The sequence below is a fragment of the Leuciscus leuciscus genome (genome assembly GCF_965113295.1).
Source record: "Leuciscus leuciscus genome assembly, chromosome: 1".
In the NCBI taxonomy this organism is placed as follows: Eukaryota; Metazoa; Chordata; class Actinopteri; order Cypriniformes; family Leuciscidae; genus Leuciscus; species Leuciscus leuciscus.
Window position 1 is genome coordinate 66273758 of NC_138725.1, and position 20416 is coordinate 66294173.

At 38.7% G+C, this 20416-nt stretch overlaps 2 protein-coding genes across 2 annotated transcripts in view; both read right to left on the bottom strand.

Moving 5' to 3' along the window:
• The window catches only part of LOC309481316 (uncharacterized protein), a 72136-nt gene continuing 51720 nt past the window's right edge, over positions 1–20416 (bottom strand). The window contains exon 6 of the mRNA XM_082146193.1: positions 1–208. The gene's annotated coding sequence lies outside the window, so the exon portion shown is untranslated. The remainder of the gene's footprint in view (positions 209–20416) is intronic.
• Positions 827–2656, bottom strand: LOC309481310 (uncharacterized protein). The gene is made up of 5 exons (XM_082146178.1): positions 2528–2656; positions 2091–2160; positions 1662–1753; positions 1311–1522; positions 827–991 (listed from the first exon to the last, which is right to left on the bottom strand). The coding sequence occupies exons 1-5, from the start codon at positions 2627–2629 to the stop codon at positions 889–891; spliced, it is 579 nt and encodes a 192-aa protein (XP_082002304.1). The 5' UTR covers positions 2630–2656; the 3' UTR covers positions 827–888.

Consider the following 20416-nt stretch of genomic DNA (forward strand, 5'->3'; position numbering starts at 1 on the left):
ACAGACATACCACTGCCATGAACCTCCCACGGCCATATTTGAGACACAGTACTCTCTCCAATTAGGGAATGCTCCACCACAGCTACGTCAATGGTTGTTGCCGATTCTAGTACAAGATCATTGTATTTCTGTTACTGTATCTCCTGAAGAATGAGTTTTTTGTCTTCTGCCAGCTTCCTTCGAAGGCGATGGCGAAACTCGCTGCTGTCTAGAAAGACATGAAGTACAGAGGCAGAGGTTTTTGACAGAACTCTTCAACAAGAAAAAAATTATAGCACCAAAAAATTGAAAAGCAAAGCTGCAGTTATTGAAGTATGTGAATATTATAATGTAGACTGACATGGGAAACAAATTGTCCAGTGTGTAACATTTTGGGGGGAACTAAATTAATATTACAACACTCAATATGTAACATACATGCCTTAGTTCAGTATACTCTATAAAGCAGAACTGTAAATAAATTCCTGTGAAGCATCTAAAAACACTCGTCTGACGGCTTAAACCCGTACCAAGTCCAAATAATGGATGTTGCACCGATCTTTTTCACCAGCTTTCACTTTCAGCTGTGTTTACTTAAGATGACGACGAATACGCGTTGCAGCCGGGTTTACCTCGCGGCCGCGGGTAGATTGCGTCATCATAGCTTGTGTAGTATAGAGCCATCTCCCAACCCAATTTGGAGAATAGATTAACGGCGATATTTTTTTTATCGCGCGATAAGAGTCTCGCGTTAACGCAGCACGTTAACGCCGATAACGGCCCACCACTAATATATATATATATATTTTTTTTATTTTTTATTTTTTTTACCATTGATGGTAATTAAAATCACTGGTTTGCCTGGTAACACAGTGAAGTTTGTGCCTCCACAGGAGCAGTCTGGCACCTTCACAGTTGGCAAACGCATTCCCTGTTGTGGAGTGGATGTTTTTTGTGATGCAATACATCACAGTCCCCACAGAACCACTCCTCAGGAAGACACTCTCTGCACCTAAGGAGAAAATAAAACAATATTATAATATAATACATTATTTCAGGTGAATAACTTATATAAAGTACTGTACACTCTATTTAAGCTATTTCACTTTTACTAGGTTCGATTTTATTGTAAAGGATTGCATAGTGGCTCAGTGTTTAGCATTGTCACCTCACAGTAAGAAGGTCCTAGATTTACTTTTCTCATTAATGTGTTTTTTATCTGGGTATCTAAGTCTTCTCCCATCCCAAAAGACATGTATCTTAGCCTATGAAGCAGGGCACTCAGCAAACCCACCCTGGGTAATTGAAGTTTGGTATTAATGAAAACCAACCTAATAACAGCAGGCTCGTTGCAAAGGCAACACAGGGGATGACCAACAGCCTCTTTTGAAATAAGGCATTTTAGGTGGTATGGTCTTGCTTCCTTCCAGCGCTCTGAGGCTTTCTGCTGCCGAAAAGACCATGATGATGCAGAGCTACTTTGAGGCTGAGCAGCAGGAGGACATGACGCCAAAATATCAGAGAGCCTCTCCATATTTTTTTTCTGTAAAGAAAATCCAAAAATAAAGCAGTAGGGGGTAATTTAGATAAGGAACAATTAAAAGTCAACTGATCAGTATTAGAATGAACACTTTTTTTATACTGTACATGCATAAATTCATCACTGTGAATTACCAAATTACATTTACATTTTGAGGATTTAGTTTTGTTGAGGTTGCAGTAAGTGGAACCTCCACACTGGATGACAGGGAGCACTCAACCGTGGGGTATGTGGCTGTAAAACAGCACATAGAAGAATAAGAAAAAAGTTAGGCTATCACACTCTATTCTTGTTCTTCTTTTCAAACTATATACTAAACAATTTATGAAATCAGACATTTTTTTGTTAAGTTCTTGGAAATATCTTCTACAATAGCGTCACTGAAAGGTTTATCTACTTTTTAATGTCTTTTTAGATATTTGAATATTTTAAACTCTCAATAAACAATTACAGTGTTCTAATTTGAGTTGGTCCAACATTGTCATAGTAAATTCCTACAAATGTCAAATAATTCAGATATAACCTGTGGCGGAGGCTTGGCGTCGCCCTCCTCGCCTCCCCCTCGGCTTACCACGTCCTACAGAGTCCCTTTTAGAGGTGTGTGGAGGGTCTCGTATACGTTTCCTCTCATCAGCTGCTCTCTGTGTATTGGAGTGAATATTTCTTGTAAGACTGATGTTGATAAAAGTAAGGTAACCAAAAGGCAGGTAACTTGTGAAAGGAAAACACAACATAGGGTGTTAGTAAGGTGTTGAACAGCTTAAATGAGCCTTGGAATAGATTCTCCAAGTATCTGTAACTCAGAGGGATGGAACTGCATATACTATTATTATTATTATTATTATAATATTCCCTTATTAACACATGTCACAGAGCATGGCAGGATGCATCATGCAATATACCTGTATTAAATCTTCTGCACTCATCATTCTTACATATTCCTCATCACATTTTACTTTAATTTGTTATGTTTGTTATAAAATGATTGAGGTGTACAAAAACTCTAACCTTGGCTTCAGCTAGAATGTGTTCATGTTTCAGCTCCAGAGCCATGCGTCTCCCCTCTTGGTAGTGGGGATCCTTTGAATCAAGTTTATGCTTGGTGGCCATTGCAATGCAGTCAGATACAGACAGACAGACAGATACAAACAGACAGTCAGGGATGGGCAGTATTTCAGATACATGTATTTAAAATACGTATTTGAAATACAAAATACTATTTTGTATTTTAAAGCCTTTGGAAAAAATCAAATGTAATTTGTATTTAAATACATTTAAGATGAGTATTTTTGTATTTTCAAAATACATAAAATACTTTTTGCCAGTCAACCTCTTTATCAGGGTATTGATTTTGTGCATCAACTAGTTCAGACATTCACTAGCTCAGCATTAGATCAGTGATTTTTTTAATTTATTTTTTTGGAATAAGGTGAGAATGTCATGATCAATTCTACTTGTTGATTAAAGTTAAAATTAGGGGTGTGAACCGACACTGGTCTCACGGTTCGGTTCGATTATGATTATTATGTCATCGATCCGGTTCAATTCGATATCACGATGCATCACGATGCACCGCATGTGCTCGCTTGTTCGGGAAGTTGCAGTGACAGAAAAAGTGACATTCCAGTTTAAGTTTCAAGGGATTAAAGCTTGTTTATGACACTAAGAAAAGGAAAATCTGTCAAATAAATTTTGTTTTAAAGAAATGTTCATTTAAAAGCAGCGCTCATTAAGCAGTGTATTATGTTACCATTAAAGATGCGCGCATCAACCGTCGCCGAGTCCGCTGTTGAAAGTGATGATCATCCATTTATAATCACGCGTAACAACACAGAATAATTGTAATTTGACCATCGGGTGCGGATACTTAAATCAGAGAAAGTTATTGGGGCGGGTGGGTGATTTGTTTTTGGCTGCGGATTCGGGTTACGGAGCTCATCCACTTACTCTAAGCAGTCAGACTCTGCCGGGCGATAACAGCTCGGGGTGAAAACGGCTAACGTGGTTTATCAAGTTAGTGGTATTACCTCCTGCATATTCTATTTGTGCGTGACATGAGCGCACACAGCGCGTGTCTTCTGCAGGTTGTGCTTACCACGTTGTTCATAAAAGCCGAAATGTGGCCAGATGTTGGCTTTTAAAGTAGTTGGAGCATTTTTAATTTTCTCTCACTCGCGTCTCACCTCCCTCTGCCATTGTATGCTACCGCAACAAAGCACGTACCCGACAAATGACGTAAGAAAAGCGTCAGTACATTATAACCGGTTATGGTCTATTACTGAACCGATACCGAATCGTCCTTGTCTGCATCGCGATGCATCGTAGAAACGATTAATTTTGACACCCCTAGGTAAAATAGTGCATTATTCACTTCAGTTAACGTGAAAGAATAAAAGAGCAGAGACAAGTGGGAAAATAGCGTAAGCCAATCAGTCTTGACCGGTTGTTTATTTTGATCAACTAGCTTGTCAAATGTGTTTAAAGCATTACTGCATGTTAGGGCTGGGTGATATGACACTACGGGCCCCATCTTGCACCCAGCACAATTGACTTTGTACACCGATGCATGTATCATTCCTATTTTGCACCCGCGCTCAGTAGCCTGGCTAACGTCAGACCAAGTCTCATTTGAGACTTGGTCTGGGAACCACATGTTCATTTTCTCGTATTTGAGGCGTGGTTTACGAATGCCCAGAGCCGTTTATTGGGCGCTATGAATGTCTATCAAATGCGCCTGTACGTAGCTCATAGCCAATCGTTTCAATTATACCAGATGACATATGTAGAGTGACAGAAATTCGACGAGGAAAAAGACGATGGGTCAAAGATTTATTTGTACACGATGGCGTTTAGCGAATATTACCGTTTGTGCAAGATAAACATGAGGGTAGAGGTAACGTCGAGTCTGATGCCATGTTGGATCCATAGATATAAACAAACTGCTTCGGTGTCGTCATCGTCTTGCTGCTCCCTCCCCGTTCTGTGATTGGTTCCCCTTTTCAGGGGAAAATCTGGTCCATGGTGTCCAGGCTGCCTTGCAGCGTGAATAAAATCGCGCTGCGAGCAAGGCAGCATCGGGAAACCCAGGCTACGCGCTCAGTGGACTTCAGGGGAAATCATTGTTGTGTCCATGAAGATGTGAAAAAATAGGCATAAATCTAGCTTACACATTTACCCAAATTATCATACGCCTGTTTAACCGAAGCTAATCTGGGTGTGTTTCTCCATCCCCAATGTCACTTCTCTGTGTTTTACGGCCCTGACGAGAACGTCGCTCTCCTCGGCTGTGAACCGCTCCTGGCGTGCGTCTAGCAAATCCGCCGTTATAATAGCAAATCCGCCATGGAACAAGCGCGCCTGCTCTTAAAGGGAATGTGAGATGACGCTCTGATTAATTATTTATTTAAAAAAAATCAAAAGAGTTTGAAATTCAGTCTATGCTGTGGAATCAAAACTGATATGGAGAATTGTGAAACCATGATATTGTTACAGTGAAGTAAAATTGAGATTTTGGTCATATCCAGGGCCGGCGCTCCGCACACGCACATCACGCACTGCGCGTAGGGCACCAAGTGCTTGGGGGGGCACCAAAAAATCTGGGTCGTGAAAAATCATCACAATAGGGTACTAGTATAAATAACAAATAAAATATGTCTAAAGCATGTTAATATTGGGTTTAAGTGGTCGTTCAATGAGGCCTATTATATGTTGATCCGACAAAAATTATGTGTGTATTTAAGTGGTCCAGTGGTAGAATTTTTGCCAAGCGTGTCAGAGGTTTTGAGTTCTAATCCGCACTCATATAGTTTTTTTTTTTTTTTTTCTCATCAAAACCGATTATGTTTTTTAGTGGTTGTATATCAGGCAGGGACACTTTTTGTGCTTTTTGTTTTCTAATTGTACCGGAGCGAATAGAGAGTCTCTCCACAACGGATTGAAACGCGCGTCTGAGTGAAGGCTGTGCGCGAGCCAGAAACAAACATAGTATCCGCGCCACTGATCGCTCGGCAACGAGCACTTTGATCAGTTGATTTAAAAAAACAACACATTTCAGCGCTAGATCGACTCTTATTTAAAAAACGAATGAAATGAATGCTCTGCTGGTTAACTGGAGATGTTTTGTTTGTTTGTATTGGTACATTCGTGCCGCGAGATGTTTCAAAAGTGGTGGGAACATGTCCTACCCGCAAATTACGCCTATGCGTATGCATGTCCAGGGGCGTCGCTATAGTAGTGCAAAAGATCCGGGGCTTTAGCCCTGCATGGCTAAAATCTTCTTTTTTTTTTTTTTTTTTTACTTTGAAACTGCAATTAGAAGAAAAAACCCCCCCACAATCTCAGTGTTTGTATATTTTCATATTCACAGAGTTGTCAAATTATGTACAGAATTATTATATTGTGCCTGACCTTTGCACTTTTAACTTTCTGTGTTTACATTGTTCAGTTCCAAATCTGTGTTTTTAGTAATTGTGGTGGTATTTGGTATTTATAATTTTAACCTTTATATTATTTATTTCTTTTCATGTTTGGTGCCATTGTTAATGTAAAATTATTTATTTGCAGCAGTTATTTTGGAAGTAAAGAGAACCTAACTAAGAAATTCTGAATGGTTGTTATTCCCTTGGTGGGTGGTGGGGGGGGGGGCACCCCCAAGCATTTGTGCTTAGGGCACCCAAATGGCTTGCGCCGGCCCTGGTCATATCGCCCATCCATATTCTTTGCTAATTAGCAGAAAAGGTTCCCACAGTTTTACATACAGTATGAATTTTTTAATAGTGTTCACCACAAGTAATAGACTACATTGTAACCAGAAATAAGTATATAAATGGCTGCTATTTTGCATAAGTTTATTTGTAATTGAAAGAAAGAAAGAAAGAAAGAAAGAAAGAAAGAAAGAAAGAAAGAAAGAAAGAAAGAAAGAAAGAAAGAAAGAAAGAAAGAAAGAAAGAAAGAAAGAAAGAAAGAAAGAAAGAAAGAAAGAAAGAAAGAAAGAAAGAAAGAAAGAAAGAAAGAAAGAAAGAAAGAAAGAAAGAAAGAAAGAAAGAAAGAAAGAAAGAAAGAAAGAAAGAAAGAGAGGGCAGAGATGAGGTTAGGAATGATAAGTCAGTAGGCCTATGTAGTTTCTTCATTCACTGTGACCTATCCCTGCACTGGATGGCCAATTTCACAAGTATTTTGTGTATTTTCAAAATACAAAATACTGTATTTGTATTTAAATACATTTTTCCCCACAGTATTTTGTACTTGTATTTTAAATACATTTCCATGTATTTATGCCCATCTCTGCAGACAGTCAGATACAGACAGACAGACAGACAGACAGACAGACAGACAGATACAAACAGACAGTCAGATACAAACAGACAGACTGACAAAGATGGGTAAGACAGACAAGTAGACAAAGACAGACAGGGAGGAAAGAAAGAGCAATAGATAAAGACTGTGAGATAGATAAAGATTGAGGATGAAAGAGAGTAACAGAGAGGATGTAAGATATAGAAAATAATGAAGAGATAGAGGTTGGCTCTTAAAAAGTGCCTTTGGGTTTTGAAAATCAGGTTCGGATAGGTTCGACAGGTGATGTTTGACAGGATCTGCAGGGAGAACAACATAAAATGTTAATTATGTAGTGTTATGTTGATATAAGATTTAAAAAGTGTACTCTAATAGTGAGTGATTCCCATTTTCTTGTAAATTCTTAGGATAAATAAATACAGATTCACGTTGTTCCTATTTCCTGTGCTACTGTTAAAAGTCGCGTAACATTTTTTTTTTTAATGGCGTGTATGTGTCTAGGGTTCGCCATCCCAGATATAAAGGCAGCGTTATGTGCAGTAACGTTATAACGTTAGATCAAGTGATAATATTATTACGACACATTACAGTGACGTTGTGTGTGAACCACGATGATCGAGAGAAAATTACATCATCTAGATGTCCCCAATTAAAGTTACTATTCCCCCAATAAATTCTCAATAAGCATTTACACGTCAAAAAAAAAAAAAAAAAATGTTGATATATATATATATATATATATATATATATATATATATATATATATATATATATATATCAACATGTTTTTTTTTATATACCTATATATACATATATACATCTAGAACCTATATCTAGGCTTAGAACATGTTTTTTTTTTTTATAAACTCGTAATTTTATTAATTTTGGACGTGTAAATAATGCTTATGAATTCATCTTGCTTATTAGGCTGTTGTAAGCGACTTACCGTGGTGGAATCGCGCTGGGCAATGGTTTCTGCGATGGTCACACACACAGTGACGTGTTGCACAAAATTGCGCCAAAATATCAATCATAATTAAAAAGTACAGTCTTAATATTTTATATCCGTGCTAAACATTTTAAAGGGGTCAGCATAAATGTCCAAGTGAAGGAAACACGAGTATGTAGCCATTACATTTAAACACATATCACTTCCCAGAATGCATCCATCTCTTTGCCAAAGGATATGTCCATATAAAGTAATTTAAACATTTCTGCAGTAGGCTATATAATTAATTTATTACAACTTCATAATCAGTATTGAGATGAAAGTTCTATAAAAGTAGGCTATTCTTTTTTTCTTTTCTTTTTTGCAAAAAAAAAAAAAAAGCAAAGTAGGCTCACTATAAGCCATTGCAAATTGAAATACCATCGACAATTATAAAATATCCCACAATAAATTAAGGCATGTTTTAAGCATATAGAAAATATACCGTCCTGTAATTATGTAATTTTAATGTAGCCCAAAATTATATAAAAAAGAGAGGAAAAATTCAAAGATGAGGGATTTGCACTCAAATCTATCGGACGACCCTCTCCGTTGTCAAGTGACGAATAGGGGGGTACCCTCAACGTCGGCTTTGGACGTGAGGGGGAAATGACCAGACGGCATAGCCTATGTGACGAATAGGGGTGAGACGATGTTGCAAAGAAAGACGTGGTGCAGGCACGAAAAATACGTCCCATTGAAATACATTAGATTGGAAGTCGTGTTGTGTGGCACGAAAAAAAGAAGGAAATTCGTGCTCATAGACACGAATCAATTCGTGTTGAGTAGCCTACCGAATATAAAGCAATACAACAAGGATTAAAATCTCCTGATTAAATCTTGAGTAATGTAGCCCTTAAAGTTTGCAAAGGGAATAGCCTAACATTTGAGAAAAAACAATAGTGTGCTCTCGAAAGAAAGACGTGGTGCATATCTACGCCCCATTGAAATACATTAGATTGAAAGTCGTGCAGAGTGACACGAAAAAAAAGAAGCAAATTCGTGCCCATAGACACGAATCAATAGATTCATGTTGAGTAACCTACCGAATATAAAGCAATAAAAACGAGGATTAAAATCTCTTGATTAAATGTTGAGTAATGTAGCTCTTAAAGTTTGCAAAATGAATAACAATTGAGAAAAAACAATACTGTGCTCTCGAAAGAAAAACGTGGTGCAGGCACGAAAAATACGTCCCATTGAAATACATTAGATTGAAAGTCGTGCAGAGTGACACGAAAAAATGGGGAAATCAATAGATTAAATTTCGTGACTATGTCACGAACTGCCGTGAGACTGGGTTGAAACATGAGTGAGTTAGAGCCAAAATGGCGACGTACATGTAAAACACGAGGATTGCTTGAAGCAAAATGCAATATTCATTTGTGACAGTTCAAAAATTAGAGTAATGTCTCGTGAATGTTATTGTGATGTGAAATACATGATATTCGGTTGAAAACCCTGTAAAAGGAGAATGTATCTCTGAAAAGCCTTGATTAAAATGTATAAAATCTCTATTGAAATATGTTAATGTTGTTAATGCATTGAAATGAACGGAGTCAATTAAATATTGTCGAAGACTGCAGCCAGTACTCCAGTTTTACAGCGTCTCGTTATTATTTTACAGTGCTGGCCAGTGTTGTACATTCAGCTTACTCTCTCAGGCTTCCGAGACTTGAGGAGGGTAACATTTACATACATACAGTAATATGATATTTTTTACACAGGAAAAAAGAACCTACAAGGTTGAATATCTTAATATATATTTTCTTAAATAATTCATTATAATACATTTAAAAAATGCATTTTTTGTTATTTATAGGCCTAGGCCTGAGGGATGAACAAGAAAAAGAGGAAAACATAAAGCAATAAGCCACTTTTGCTTGTGGATGAAAATGTTTGGATATAAAATAAAGAAATTAACAACATATTCAAGAGATGACAACTTTGGGATTTCGTAATAAAAATAAATAATATCGTTAAGGATAAAACGGTGGGTCACATTAGTAAATCAACCCTAAATGTATTCACAAAATAAATGGGCAGCAGTTTCTTCAAAAAGACCACAAAATGAGCAAGTTTAATCAATATTTCCAGCTGAAAGTTTTCGAACAGCTTCAGACAGTTCTTTCAGCTGAAGGCCAGAGTCAAGTTGTTTACTCTGTTCATCAGAAAGTTTCAACAAGTCTTTATGCAACTCCTCAATGCATCCGATATCACATTGTCCTTCTCCAAATAAGTCTTTATAAAACTCCAAAGCAATATTTCTCATTTCATTTGGATCTGAAATGACATTCCCATTTACATCTTTCAAGTGCAACAATTTTTTTTTCTCTTTCTTTCTTCTCTAGATTAAAAAAAGGAGGAGCTTGGTGCATCCATTTCTCTCAACAATGCAAAGCGAGCTCTAATTAAAGCCCCTTTTGCTTTCTCGTGAAATAAAGAGGCTAAAGCTTCTCTTTTTTTCAGCTTCCCAACTGTCACAACATCTCCAACAATTAACTCTCTTTCAGTCTGTTTTATCTATTTTTCTAGTTCAAAAACTGTTTTTTTTATCCTACCATTTGTTATATAATTGACAAAATATTCTAATTTGTGCTTTTCCTATATCCCACCACTGAACTATATCATAATTACTTTTTTGTTTTTTTCACTCCATCCAAAACACATTAAACTTTTCACAAAAAAAGCATATCATGCAACAATTTCGCATTAAAATGCCAATATTAGCTATGACTTTGTGACTTTCTTACATTTATTTCAATTATACATAAATGATGATCAGAGAACCCATTTGGACAAATTGTAGATTTCAAAATTCTATTACTTTTACTCTTATTAACATAAAATCGGTCTAATCTGGCAGTACTAATATGATCATGAGAAACCTTTACCCACGTACTGTTTAACTGTAGGGTGTTGCGGTCTCCATCAACTAAATTAGAATTACTAATAACATCATGTAAAAATTTGGCAGAAGAGGGATGAGGTTCTTCTCCACTTCTATCTAAAGTAAAATGTTCTGTACAGTTCCAGTCACCCACTAAGACCAACCATACATTTTCATCACAATTTTGTTTTAAAAACTCATATAACTTTTTAAATATTTGTATCCTCTCTGCTCCAGTATTTGATGCGTAAATGTTAATAAAAACAGAAACAAAACCATTTGCTTGAACAGCCAAAATTCTTCCTCTTTCTATTTCATCAACAGACACATTGGTTATATTAATCGTATTTGGAAATAAAATAGCAACTCCTCCACTAACATTTGTACCATGACTCATATATAAATCACTTCTCCATCTCATTTCCCATTCCACTTCATTCTTCACATCACTATGTGTCTCTTGTACAAATATTGCATCCATATTCTTGTTTTATATATTCATTTAAACATGCTCTTTTCCTGTAATCTCTTCCCCCATTGATATTTATGGATCCTATTCTAAGGCTGTCCATGAAAAAAGAGGACAGAAAAAGAGGACAAGACAAAAAGGGACAGATAGTTCACCACTTGTGCTTCTTTCATAACTAAACTATAAAGAATTTAAGAACTTTTTCTTTTCTCAGGTTTGTTACCATTTTTTTCCAATCTGAATCTCTTTCTTCAACTTAATTCATAACCGGCAGTCTTTTGTATCTTGATCACTGAAGCCAAAAACTTTTTTCACATCAGGAAAAAATTCCTTTACTTCAGCTTTTCTTCCAAATTGTTTCACCAAGGAAATCGTTAATCTCTTTTACAGTATACAACTGATCCTCATCATAGTATGAGGGAATATCTGAGATTTCAGAAAGACAATCATCATCAGTCATGTCTTCAGTCACATCAGTGCTTTCAGAGAGCTGAGACAGAGGTATATTCTCAACAGTATGTATCCGAACTTTCAAGATGAGATTTTTTGGCATCACTTGTCCCTGCTTCTTCAAAATTCCTCTTTTTTTTCCTCCATCACAATTATAATTTTTTTCCTTTTTTTTCCCCTTGAGTTCTTTTCACCCGATTCCTTCTGGCCTATATTTTCAGTAGATTAATTTTGTTCACGAGTATTCGATTCACTCTGTTCTTTGTCGGTTTCATTACCTGTCTCTGTTTCTTTATTTCTTTATTATTGTAATGCTCTACTGGGTGATTGCCCTGCACGCTTAATAAACAAATTACAGCTGGTCCAAAACGCAGCAGCTCGAGTTCTTACCAGAACCAGAAAGTATGACCATATTAGCCCAGTTTTGTCAACAATGCACTGGCTCCCTATTAAACATCGTATACATTTTTTAATCTTGCTGATTACTTACAAAGCACTAAATGGTTTAGCTCCGCAGTACTTGAGCGAGCTCTTAACGCATTATAGTCCTTCACGTCTATTGCGATCTCAAATTCCGGCCAGTTGATAATACCTAGAATATCAAAATCAGCTGCTGGCGGTAGATCCTTTTCCTATTTAGCACCAAAACTTTGGAACAGTCTTCCTAACATTGTCCGGGAAGCAGACACACTCTGTCAGTTCAAAGCTGGACTAAAAACACATCTCTTTGACCTAGCATACACATAACACATTATAGACTTCTATAATTCAATGTTAGGCTGCATAGATTAGATCAGCCGGAACCGGGAACACTTCCCATAAATCCTGATGTACTCGTTACATCATAAGGAGAATGGCATCTACGCTAATTTTAGTGTCTTTGTTTATCCCGAGGTTTTCCCGCAGCCTGCCGGATCCAGACCTGACGAGGACCTTCGCCTGGACCCGATGACAACGCAGCGATGAAGTGCCAACTAGTCTCTCCCTATGGAGGATCCCTTTACCACTCTTCAGATAAAGCGTTGTCGGGAAAATTTGTTTCGCGTACCTACCCCGAAGTGACAAAATCTACATTGTTAAAAGCACTATATAAATGAAGATGACTTGACTTTACTTTTATCCACATTCTCTACTAGGCCTACTTCACCATCGACCGCCTGTTCACTTTCATGTGTTTTGTTGATATCGTCTTCAACTTGTGTTTTCTGCGGGCATTCCATTTTTTTATGTCCGATATTACCACACTTGAAGCATTTCAAATGATTGGTGTTCGCATAGATCATGATTTGTCTTCATGTCTAACCCGAAACGAGATATCTAACGCCGGCGATTCTAAAACCATAAACAGCTGCCGCCTAAATGACAGCACATGTTTTAAGGCTTCCACCCCAGGTGGCCCCCCTATAAGATGTCTTGTGATTGGTTCATTTTACGACCAATCAGTTTTATAGACTCTACTGAAGTTTGCTTCAAAGAAGTGCAGCGCCAGATAAACAACGGTCGTCGCAGACTTGGACTTTTACTTTATCAATCAAGAGTGGGAAGTCAAGACACCAAACAAAGAGCTGCCAGTCACCACCGAAACAGAAGTTTTAGTTCCAGCTGTTTTAGTTGAGGTCTGCCTTTTTCAACTGTTTTCCTCTATTTCTGCTACTGTTTTTACAGTGCTGCTGCCAACTCTCACGCATTCACCGTGAGACACGCAATTTTCATACTCTCTCACGCCACACAACCATTTTCTCACGCACAGAAAAATCGCAAAGCAAAGAGGACACGGAGACCGACACACTAGACAGAACAGGTTACTTATGATATACAAAAATCTCAGCTCTCAGATTCTGTCAATTTTATTACGAAATTCAAACAATAAATACCGTTTTGGCGCTTGTAAATGTTACGTGACAGATAGTAATAGCTAATAGTAAAAAAACTTGAATGAACACTGAAAGATACAGTACAACTTACCGAAATGTATATTCCTCATACATAATATAGAAAAATCTGTGTTTTTCATCAGCGTGAAGAGGTCAATAACATAGCAGAACAATTGTCACATTTACCTCAGGAAAGCCATTTAATGAACATAATATAGGCTATAGCACATAGTTGGCAAGAAAAAAAAATAGCTATAGAGAGTATTTAGCTAAATATGTGTTCTATATTACATATTTATTATATTTTTACTTATATCATTAAATAAAGTTGTTATTATAATAATAATAAAAAAACGCATTATATTTAATTTGAGTTATTTTTAACCTTAAATAATAGCCTACTACCAGCTGATAGGGCAGTATGTTTACAGCATTAGGTGAGTTGTTTTTTTCTTGAGGAAAAATAACGCCTATCTTGTATAGCCTACCTAATATTTATCCAAATGAGTCAATATTAAATCAAATCACAATAACTGAATTGAATTGAAATAATAAAAAAAGCGTAGCTTACCAGAAATTACACCATGTAAACATTGTAACATGTTGTCACTAAACTTGTTAGTGACAATGTTAGTAAAATGTTTTTTGTATTACTTATTTTTTTGTCTATTTATTTATTATTATTTGAAAGAGATTGTGAATAAAACTACTGTATATTGTAATGGCCACACTACTTATTAAAAGAAAATAATTGACATCGTTTCTGCTTTTGCTCATTATTAAAAAAATATATATATTTTATAAACTTGTTAGTTTTATGAAAACACAAAAAATAATAAACACTGGCTCTCAAATTTAACTTAATGGATATATACAGGGATAACAAAAAACTAAATGAATCAAAATGTGCTTTATTACTACATTTGTTTACAAGTAACTTTATTCAAGTAAAAAAAAATAAAAAATCAATAGGATTTACGTAATATACTGTAGAATTTAGCTCTTTTTTTTTTTGGGGTCACTGGCGACCACCCCGTTTGGAGGCAGTGCCCCAGCATGGCCCCCCCCCCCCACTGAAAATGCTCTAGACACGCCCCTGCCACAAGCACGTTCTCGACTGTCACACTAGCGTCAGGCATATACACCTGACTCCATGGCGGAGCGACACAGATGAGACCTCCATCTCAGCCCTCCGCCACGAGGAAAAACCTTTTACCTGGCGACTATTTTTCCTCAATTCTAAAAAATTCGAAATAAACCTATAACTCAACAACAACAACAACAAAAAAATGAAAAAAGATAAAGAAAACGAGAATAGTAAAGAAAAACTATCCCCAGAAACGCTCCTCTCACCTGTGAGACGCTCACATTCCCCAAACTCCCAGCATGCACTGAGAGAGAGAGAGAGAGAGCTGTATTATTACATAAAAGGGCATTTCTCAAATGGGGTGTGGGCAGTTATATATAATTTGTAAATAAAGTTATATAAATATTAGAATATATATACACATACATATTTACAAGTCATTACATGTTATCAATCCTTTCTGCCAAATATGTTTATGAAATTTGTTAAATTTGTTTTACATTGTGTGTGTGTATATACACAAATGGAAGCGATCAAACATGCCGGTCCGTACCGACTGCTGTCAGGGCTCGTCGTTGGCCTGCAAAAATTTAAATACTGGCTACCAGTTTGTCAGCTATTTTGGACTTAAAACCTACATAGTGGGGGACTTCCGGTTAGGCGAACATGTGAACGGTAGGGTGGTCTCGTCTTCCCACAAAGTTATTTCGAAAGTTTACTTTTTCATTAACCCTAATAGTCTGAAACAACATAGTGTGCTTCATTAAGTTTATATAAGCTGGCAGGATGTCAAAATTAGGGAAGAATGTTAAAAAGAGCACTGAAGGTGAAGCCTCAGCCGCATGCAACAACACCTGCGTTGCTAGCATCGCTAGCTTACTGGAAGACCATAGAGCTAGCATCTCCGCCGATTTCAAAACCACTTTTGCGGCTTTAGAGGCGAAATTGGACTGCACACAGGCTGTGGTGACGGAGCACGGTCAACGGATTGACTCTTTGGAGTCCGGAGCTGAACTGCAGGACCAAAGAATTCATGCTCTGGAGGACAGGTGTGCGGCATTAGCCGAGAGTAACGCTAGACTAATGGCGAAGACATCAGATCTCGAAAGCTGCAGCCGCAGAAACAACATCAGGATAATCGGGCTCCCTGAATCTATCGAAGGTCCGCGGCCTACAACCTTTTTTGCAGAACTCCTTGTCGAATTGCTCGGCCAACAGACCCTTTCATCACAGCCTGAACTGGACCGAGCGCACCGTGCGCTTACTGCTAAGCCACAACCGGGGTCGCGGCCGCGGCCGGTAATTATTCGACTCCATCGGTACCAGATAAAGGAGATGATTGTACGTGAGGCCCGCAAGAGACGAGGCGATCTACAATACCGAGGGTCGCCGGTACACATTTATGAAGATTACACACCGGAGGTCCTTGAGCAACGTGCTAAGTACCGTGACGTCATGTCAACGCTATACAACCGGGGCCTCAAACCATCTCTCCTATTCCCGGCCCGCTTGCAGATTACGTTACCCAACGGAGCTAAGAAGAGGCTAGCTTCGCCCGAGGAGGCAGCGACTTTTGTGTCTAACTACCAGCAGAGACCAGACACGGATGCCGATTGAGTTAACGGATTCCAGCGGGGCTGGCTGCACTAGCTGTGTTGACTAGCCTTTTCCTGGGACAGATCTAATGTTACTCCGCTTTACTGCGAGTTATGGACCCTGAGTCTGGGTTGAACTGAGACAATGTACAGCAGGTGAGCCCCCAGCTAGTTTTTGAGTTAAATGGCTGATATTTAGCAGGCTAAAGGTCTATGCGTCACAGTGGATGACTCCATAACTTGGAGGGGTAAACAATGAAGACGTCACGCTGGACCAGAGACACAGTAAACGGAGTTTGTAGTGCACTCGGACACTTTATGTTGTTATTAAGTATGCCTTTTTATTTATTTATTTTTTATTATTAATGGTGTTGAGTTGATGTTTTTGTTTCGCTGCGGTGTTTTTCATTTTTATTTATTTTATTAGTATTATATTATTATTTTTATATAGCTGCGAACTAATGTTTACAATCCTGATCGTGGTGATTGACATATATTATAGGCCCTCTTCAGATGCTGGGCCAGAGACTGTAAATTGAGTCTGTAGTGCACTCAGACATTTTATTTTGTTAAGTCTGCCGTATTTGTTTTTTCTTTTCCTTTAATGCTGCTGGGTCAATGTTTTGTTTTTGTTTTTCTTTGTTTGTCATTTAAGCTGTGGGCTAATGTTTACAATCTCGAAGGTGGTGATATGTTATATTATCATATCATATTACAGGTACCATAGTTTAGCTGCCTGCACCATATGCTGCAGTGAATTTTTATATTCACTTTTGGACGAGTTCAATTAAAATTGTCTGACTTCTTAGCCTTATAATTGTATTGTATATATATGTCCGCAAAGCTACGGGATATTCCTAGAGCATACTCTGATATAGTATAGTGTATACAATGGCTGACATATTATTTTGGTTATTGGGGTTTTAATTAGAGATGTGGGTTTCGAGATAAAAAGAAAAGGAGATTCGATATGGAAAGGGAAGTGCGGATGAGTAGAGTAAGTATGAAAGGGATGATGTGGGCGGGGAGAAGAGTTGGGGTGGGTCAAGGTGGGTACCTAGATTTTTCCTGGACATTGATCTGGGTGGGAGGAATGAAACAATGTGGGAGAGCCAGTGTTTTTTATTTTGGGAAACTTTTGTTTATATTTTTATTATTTGTGAGGACTGTTTCAATTATTTGTTTTACAGTAAAGTATGTTGTTTTTGCACAGCTAATTCTTTTTCTCTCTATTTGCTGCTCACACCGTAGGATGTCTCTGATACGTTGCAATTGTTCTCTGCGCCATGGCTGGAGTGACTAAAAAGGGGGCAAATGGTGGGCAGGCAGTGAGGATTGTTTCACTTAACACTGGTGGGTTAAACGTTCCGGTGAAACGTACTAAGATCATGACGCATTTTAAAGACTTGAACGCCGATATAATGCTTTTGCAGGAGACACACTTGTGTGATTCTGATCATCGGAAATTAAATAGGCCCTGGATCGGACAGATCTTTCACTCTAAATTTAATTTGAAAACGAGGGGTACAGCAATATTGTTAAGATCTAGGATTGACTTTGTACCCGATACTATAATTACAGACTCGAATGGCCGTTATGTTATTGTCTCGGGCACGCTTTACTTTACTGGTGCTGGGAGGGGATATGAACTGCGTCATGGATCCGGTACTAGACAGATCTAATCCGAAACCTGTCCCGCTCTCGAAAATGGCAGCAACTCTTTCCGCCTTCATGGACCGGTATGGCTATGTTGACCCCTGGAGGCTCTCATACCCCTCTACTAGACAATACTCTTTCTTCTCACATGTGCACCGTACATACTCGCGTATAGATTACCTAATAGTAGACAGGGCATTTATCCCATCAATTTCCTCCACCCAGTATTCACCGATAACGGTATCAGACCACTCAACTGTTATTCTGGACCTTCATTTTGACCACAAGCCAAAGGGATTCAAATTTTGGCGCCTGGATCCTCTTTTGTTAACTGAGGTGGACTTTTGCAAGTATCTATCAGAGACTATTAAACTTTTCCTAGACACCAATCAGAACGATGAGACTTCACCTTCCCTTCTCTGGGAAACCCTTAAGGCTTTTGTTAGAGGCAAAATTATATCATTTACATCTTATGCAAATAGAGCTTGTAAGGCTCGACAAGTAGAACTAGAAAAAGCTATCGCGGACTTGGACATTTCACTTTCTACCAGCGAATCACCTGACTTGCATAAAAAAAAGGATGGTACTTCATACTGAGCTTGACCTCCTCTTGACAAAGAACGCTGAACAAAATCTCCTTCGTGCACGGGGATATATGTACGAGCATGGGGATAAAGCCAGTCGCCTCTTGGCCCACCAACTGAAGGCCAAGATGGCCTCAAATCAAATTACACAGATAAAAGACGAAACAGGCTCCCTTACATCTGACCCAGAAATGATCAATGATATTTTTAGGAAGTTCTACTCCCAGCTATACAAGTCAGAATGCTCCTATGATGAAGCTCAGTTGTCTCAGTTTTTTGAAAAATTGGCCATGCCCAAAATATCTGATTGCAACCGTGAGATGTTAAACGCTCCTTTGCAGCTTTCAGAAATCAAAGAAGCAATACAGTTAATGAACAACGGTAAATCCCCGGGACCCGATGGGTACCCAGTTGAATTCTATAAGAAATTCTCAGACCAACTGGCCCCATTATTATTAGAAATGTTCAATCACTCATACCGCCTGGGCTCCCTGCCGCCCACCCTCACACAGGCTGCGATTTCTTTGATCCATAAAACAGGCAAAGACCCCCTGAATTGTACATCGTACCGCCCGATCTCGCTCTTATCCGTAGACGTTAAAATACTTGCAAAGGCTCTGGCCCGCAGAATGGAGTCGGTCATGCCCTCAGTTATATCAGAAGACCAGACGGGATTTATAAAGGGGAGGCACTCGTTTGCTAATGTCAGAAGACTTCTCAGCATCATTCACACACCGCATTCTCCTTTAGAACCGGAGGTTGTTATATCCCTCGACGCTGAGAAGGCTTTTGATAGGGTGGAGTGGGCCTACCTGTTCTCCTCCCTTCAACAGTTTGGTTTTGGGGCAGGTTTCATCTCTTGGATTAGGTTACTCTACTCCTCCCCCTGCGCATCAGTCTGTACTAACACCCAGCGCTCGGGGTACTTCCCTCTCTTCCGCGGGACTCGACAGGGATGTCCGCTTTCCCCACTCTTATTTGCGGCTGCTATTGAGCCACTTTCGATTGCTTTGAAGGCAGAGGAGGGAATCAAGGGGATTCAGAGATGGGGCACAGACCACAAGGTGTCGTTATATGCCGACGATCTCCTTTTGTACATCCGCGACCCTCAGTCCAGCATCCCACCTGTTCTCTCAGTTCTGAAGTCCTTCAGCGAGTTCTCCGGTTATAAACTAAACATCTCGAAAAGCGAGTGCTATGCTATTAACCAATTAGCTGTGGAGCTACCCCCGTCTTCAGTCCCCTTTAGAATATCTAATTCAGGATTCAAATATTTAGGTATTACAATCACAAGATCCGTTCGAACATTACGAGAGCAGAACTTTACTGCCTTAACGACAACAGTCAAGTCCGATCTGCAGAGGTGGAACCGTCTACCGCTATCCCTGGCCGGAAGAGTACAGACTGTTAAGATGAATATACTTCCTAGATACCTATATATTTTCCAATATCTGCCTATTTTCTTACCCAGGTCATTTTTCACTGCCATAGAAGGTATTATCTCCTCATTTATTTGGGCTGGCAAATACGCCAGAGCCAGTAGATCACTTTTGCAGAGGAGCAGATCCCTTGGGGGTCTTGGCCTGCCTAGTCTTATTGGTTATTACTGGGCTGCAAATGCTCATAAGATTATGCTATGGTTTACCTCAGCTCAGAGCAACTGGTGTCAAATCGAGGCCAAGTCATGCTCCTCCTCTTCGCTCCAGGCCCTGGTTTGCAGTAGCCTTCCTTTTTCCCCGTCACTTTATACATCTAATCCTATAGTAACTGGCACTCTGAAAATCTGGGCACAAATTAGACGCAACTCCGGCTGGCTCACCCTTCCTCAGACAACTCCTATTTGCAATAACCATTTATTCCTTCCTGCTAAAATTGACCCTAGATTCAAGGTTTTTGCTAGGAATGGCCTCCGATATTTAAGCGATATGTACGTTAACGATTGTTTTGCTAGCTTTGAGCAATTGCGCACAACTTTTAATTTCAGCGGCTCTGATTTCCTAAGATACTTC

What these genes read in the sequence shown, in the direction of transcription:
- LOC309481310 (XM_082146178.1), bottom strand. Translation starts at nt 2,629, where the DNA reads ATGGCCACCAAGCATAAACTTGATTCAAAGGATCCCCACTACCAAGAG. An exon ending in ACATTCTAGCTGAAGCCAAG is followed by an intron (nt 2,161 to 2,527) that starts GTTAGAGTTTTT and finishes TCCAATACACAG; the next exon opens with AGAGCAGCTGATGAGAGGAA. An exon ending in TAAATCCTCAAAATGTAAAT is followed by an intron (nt 1,523 to 1,661) that starts GTAATTTGGTAA and finishes TTTTCTTTACAG; the next exon opens with AAAAAAAATATGGAGAGGCT.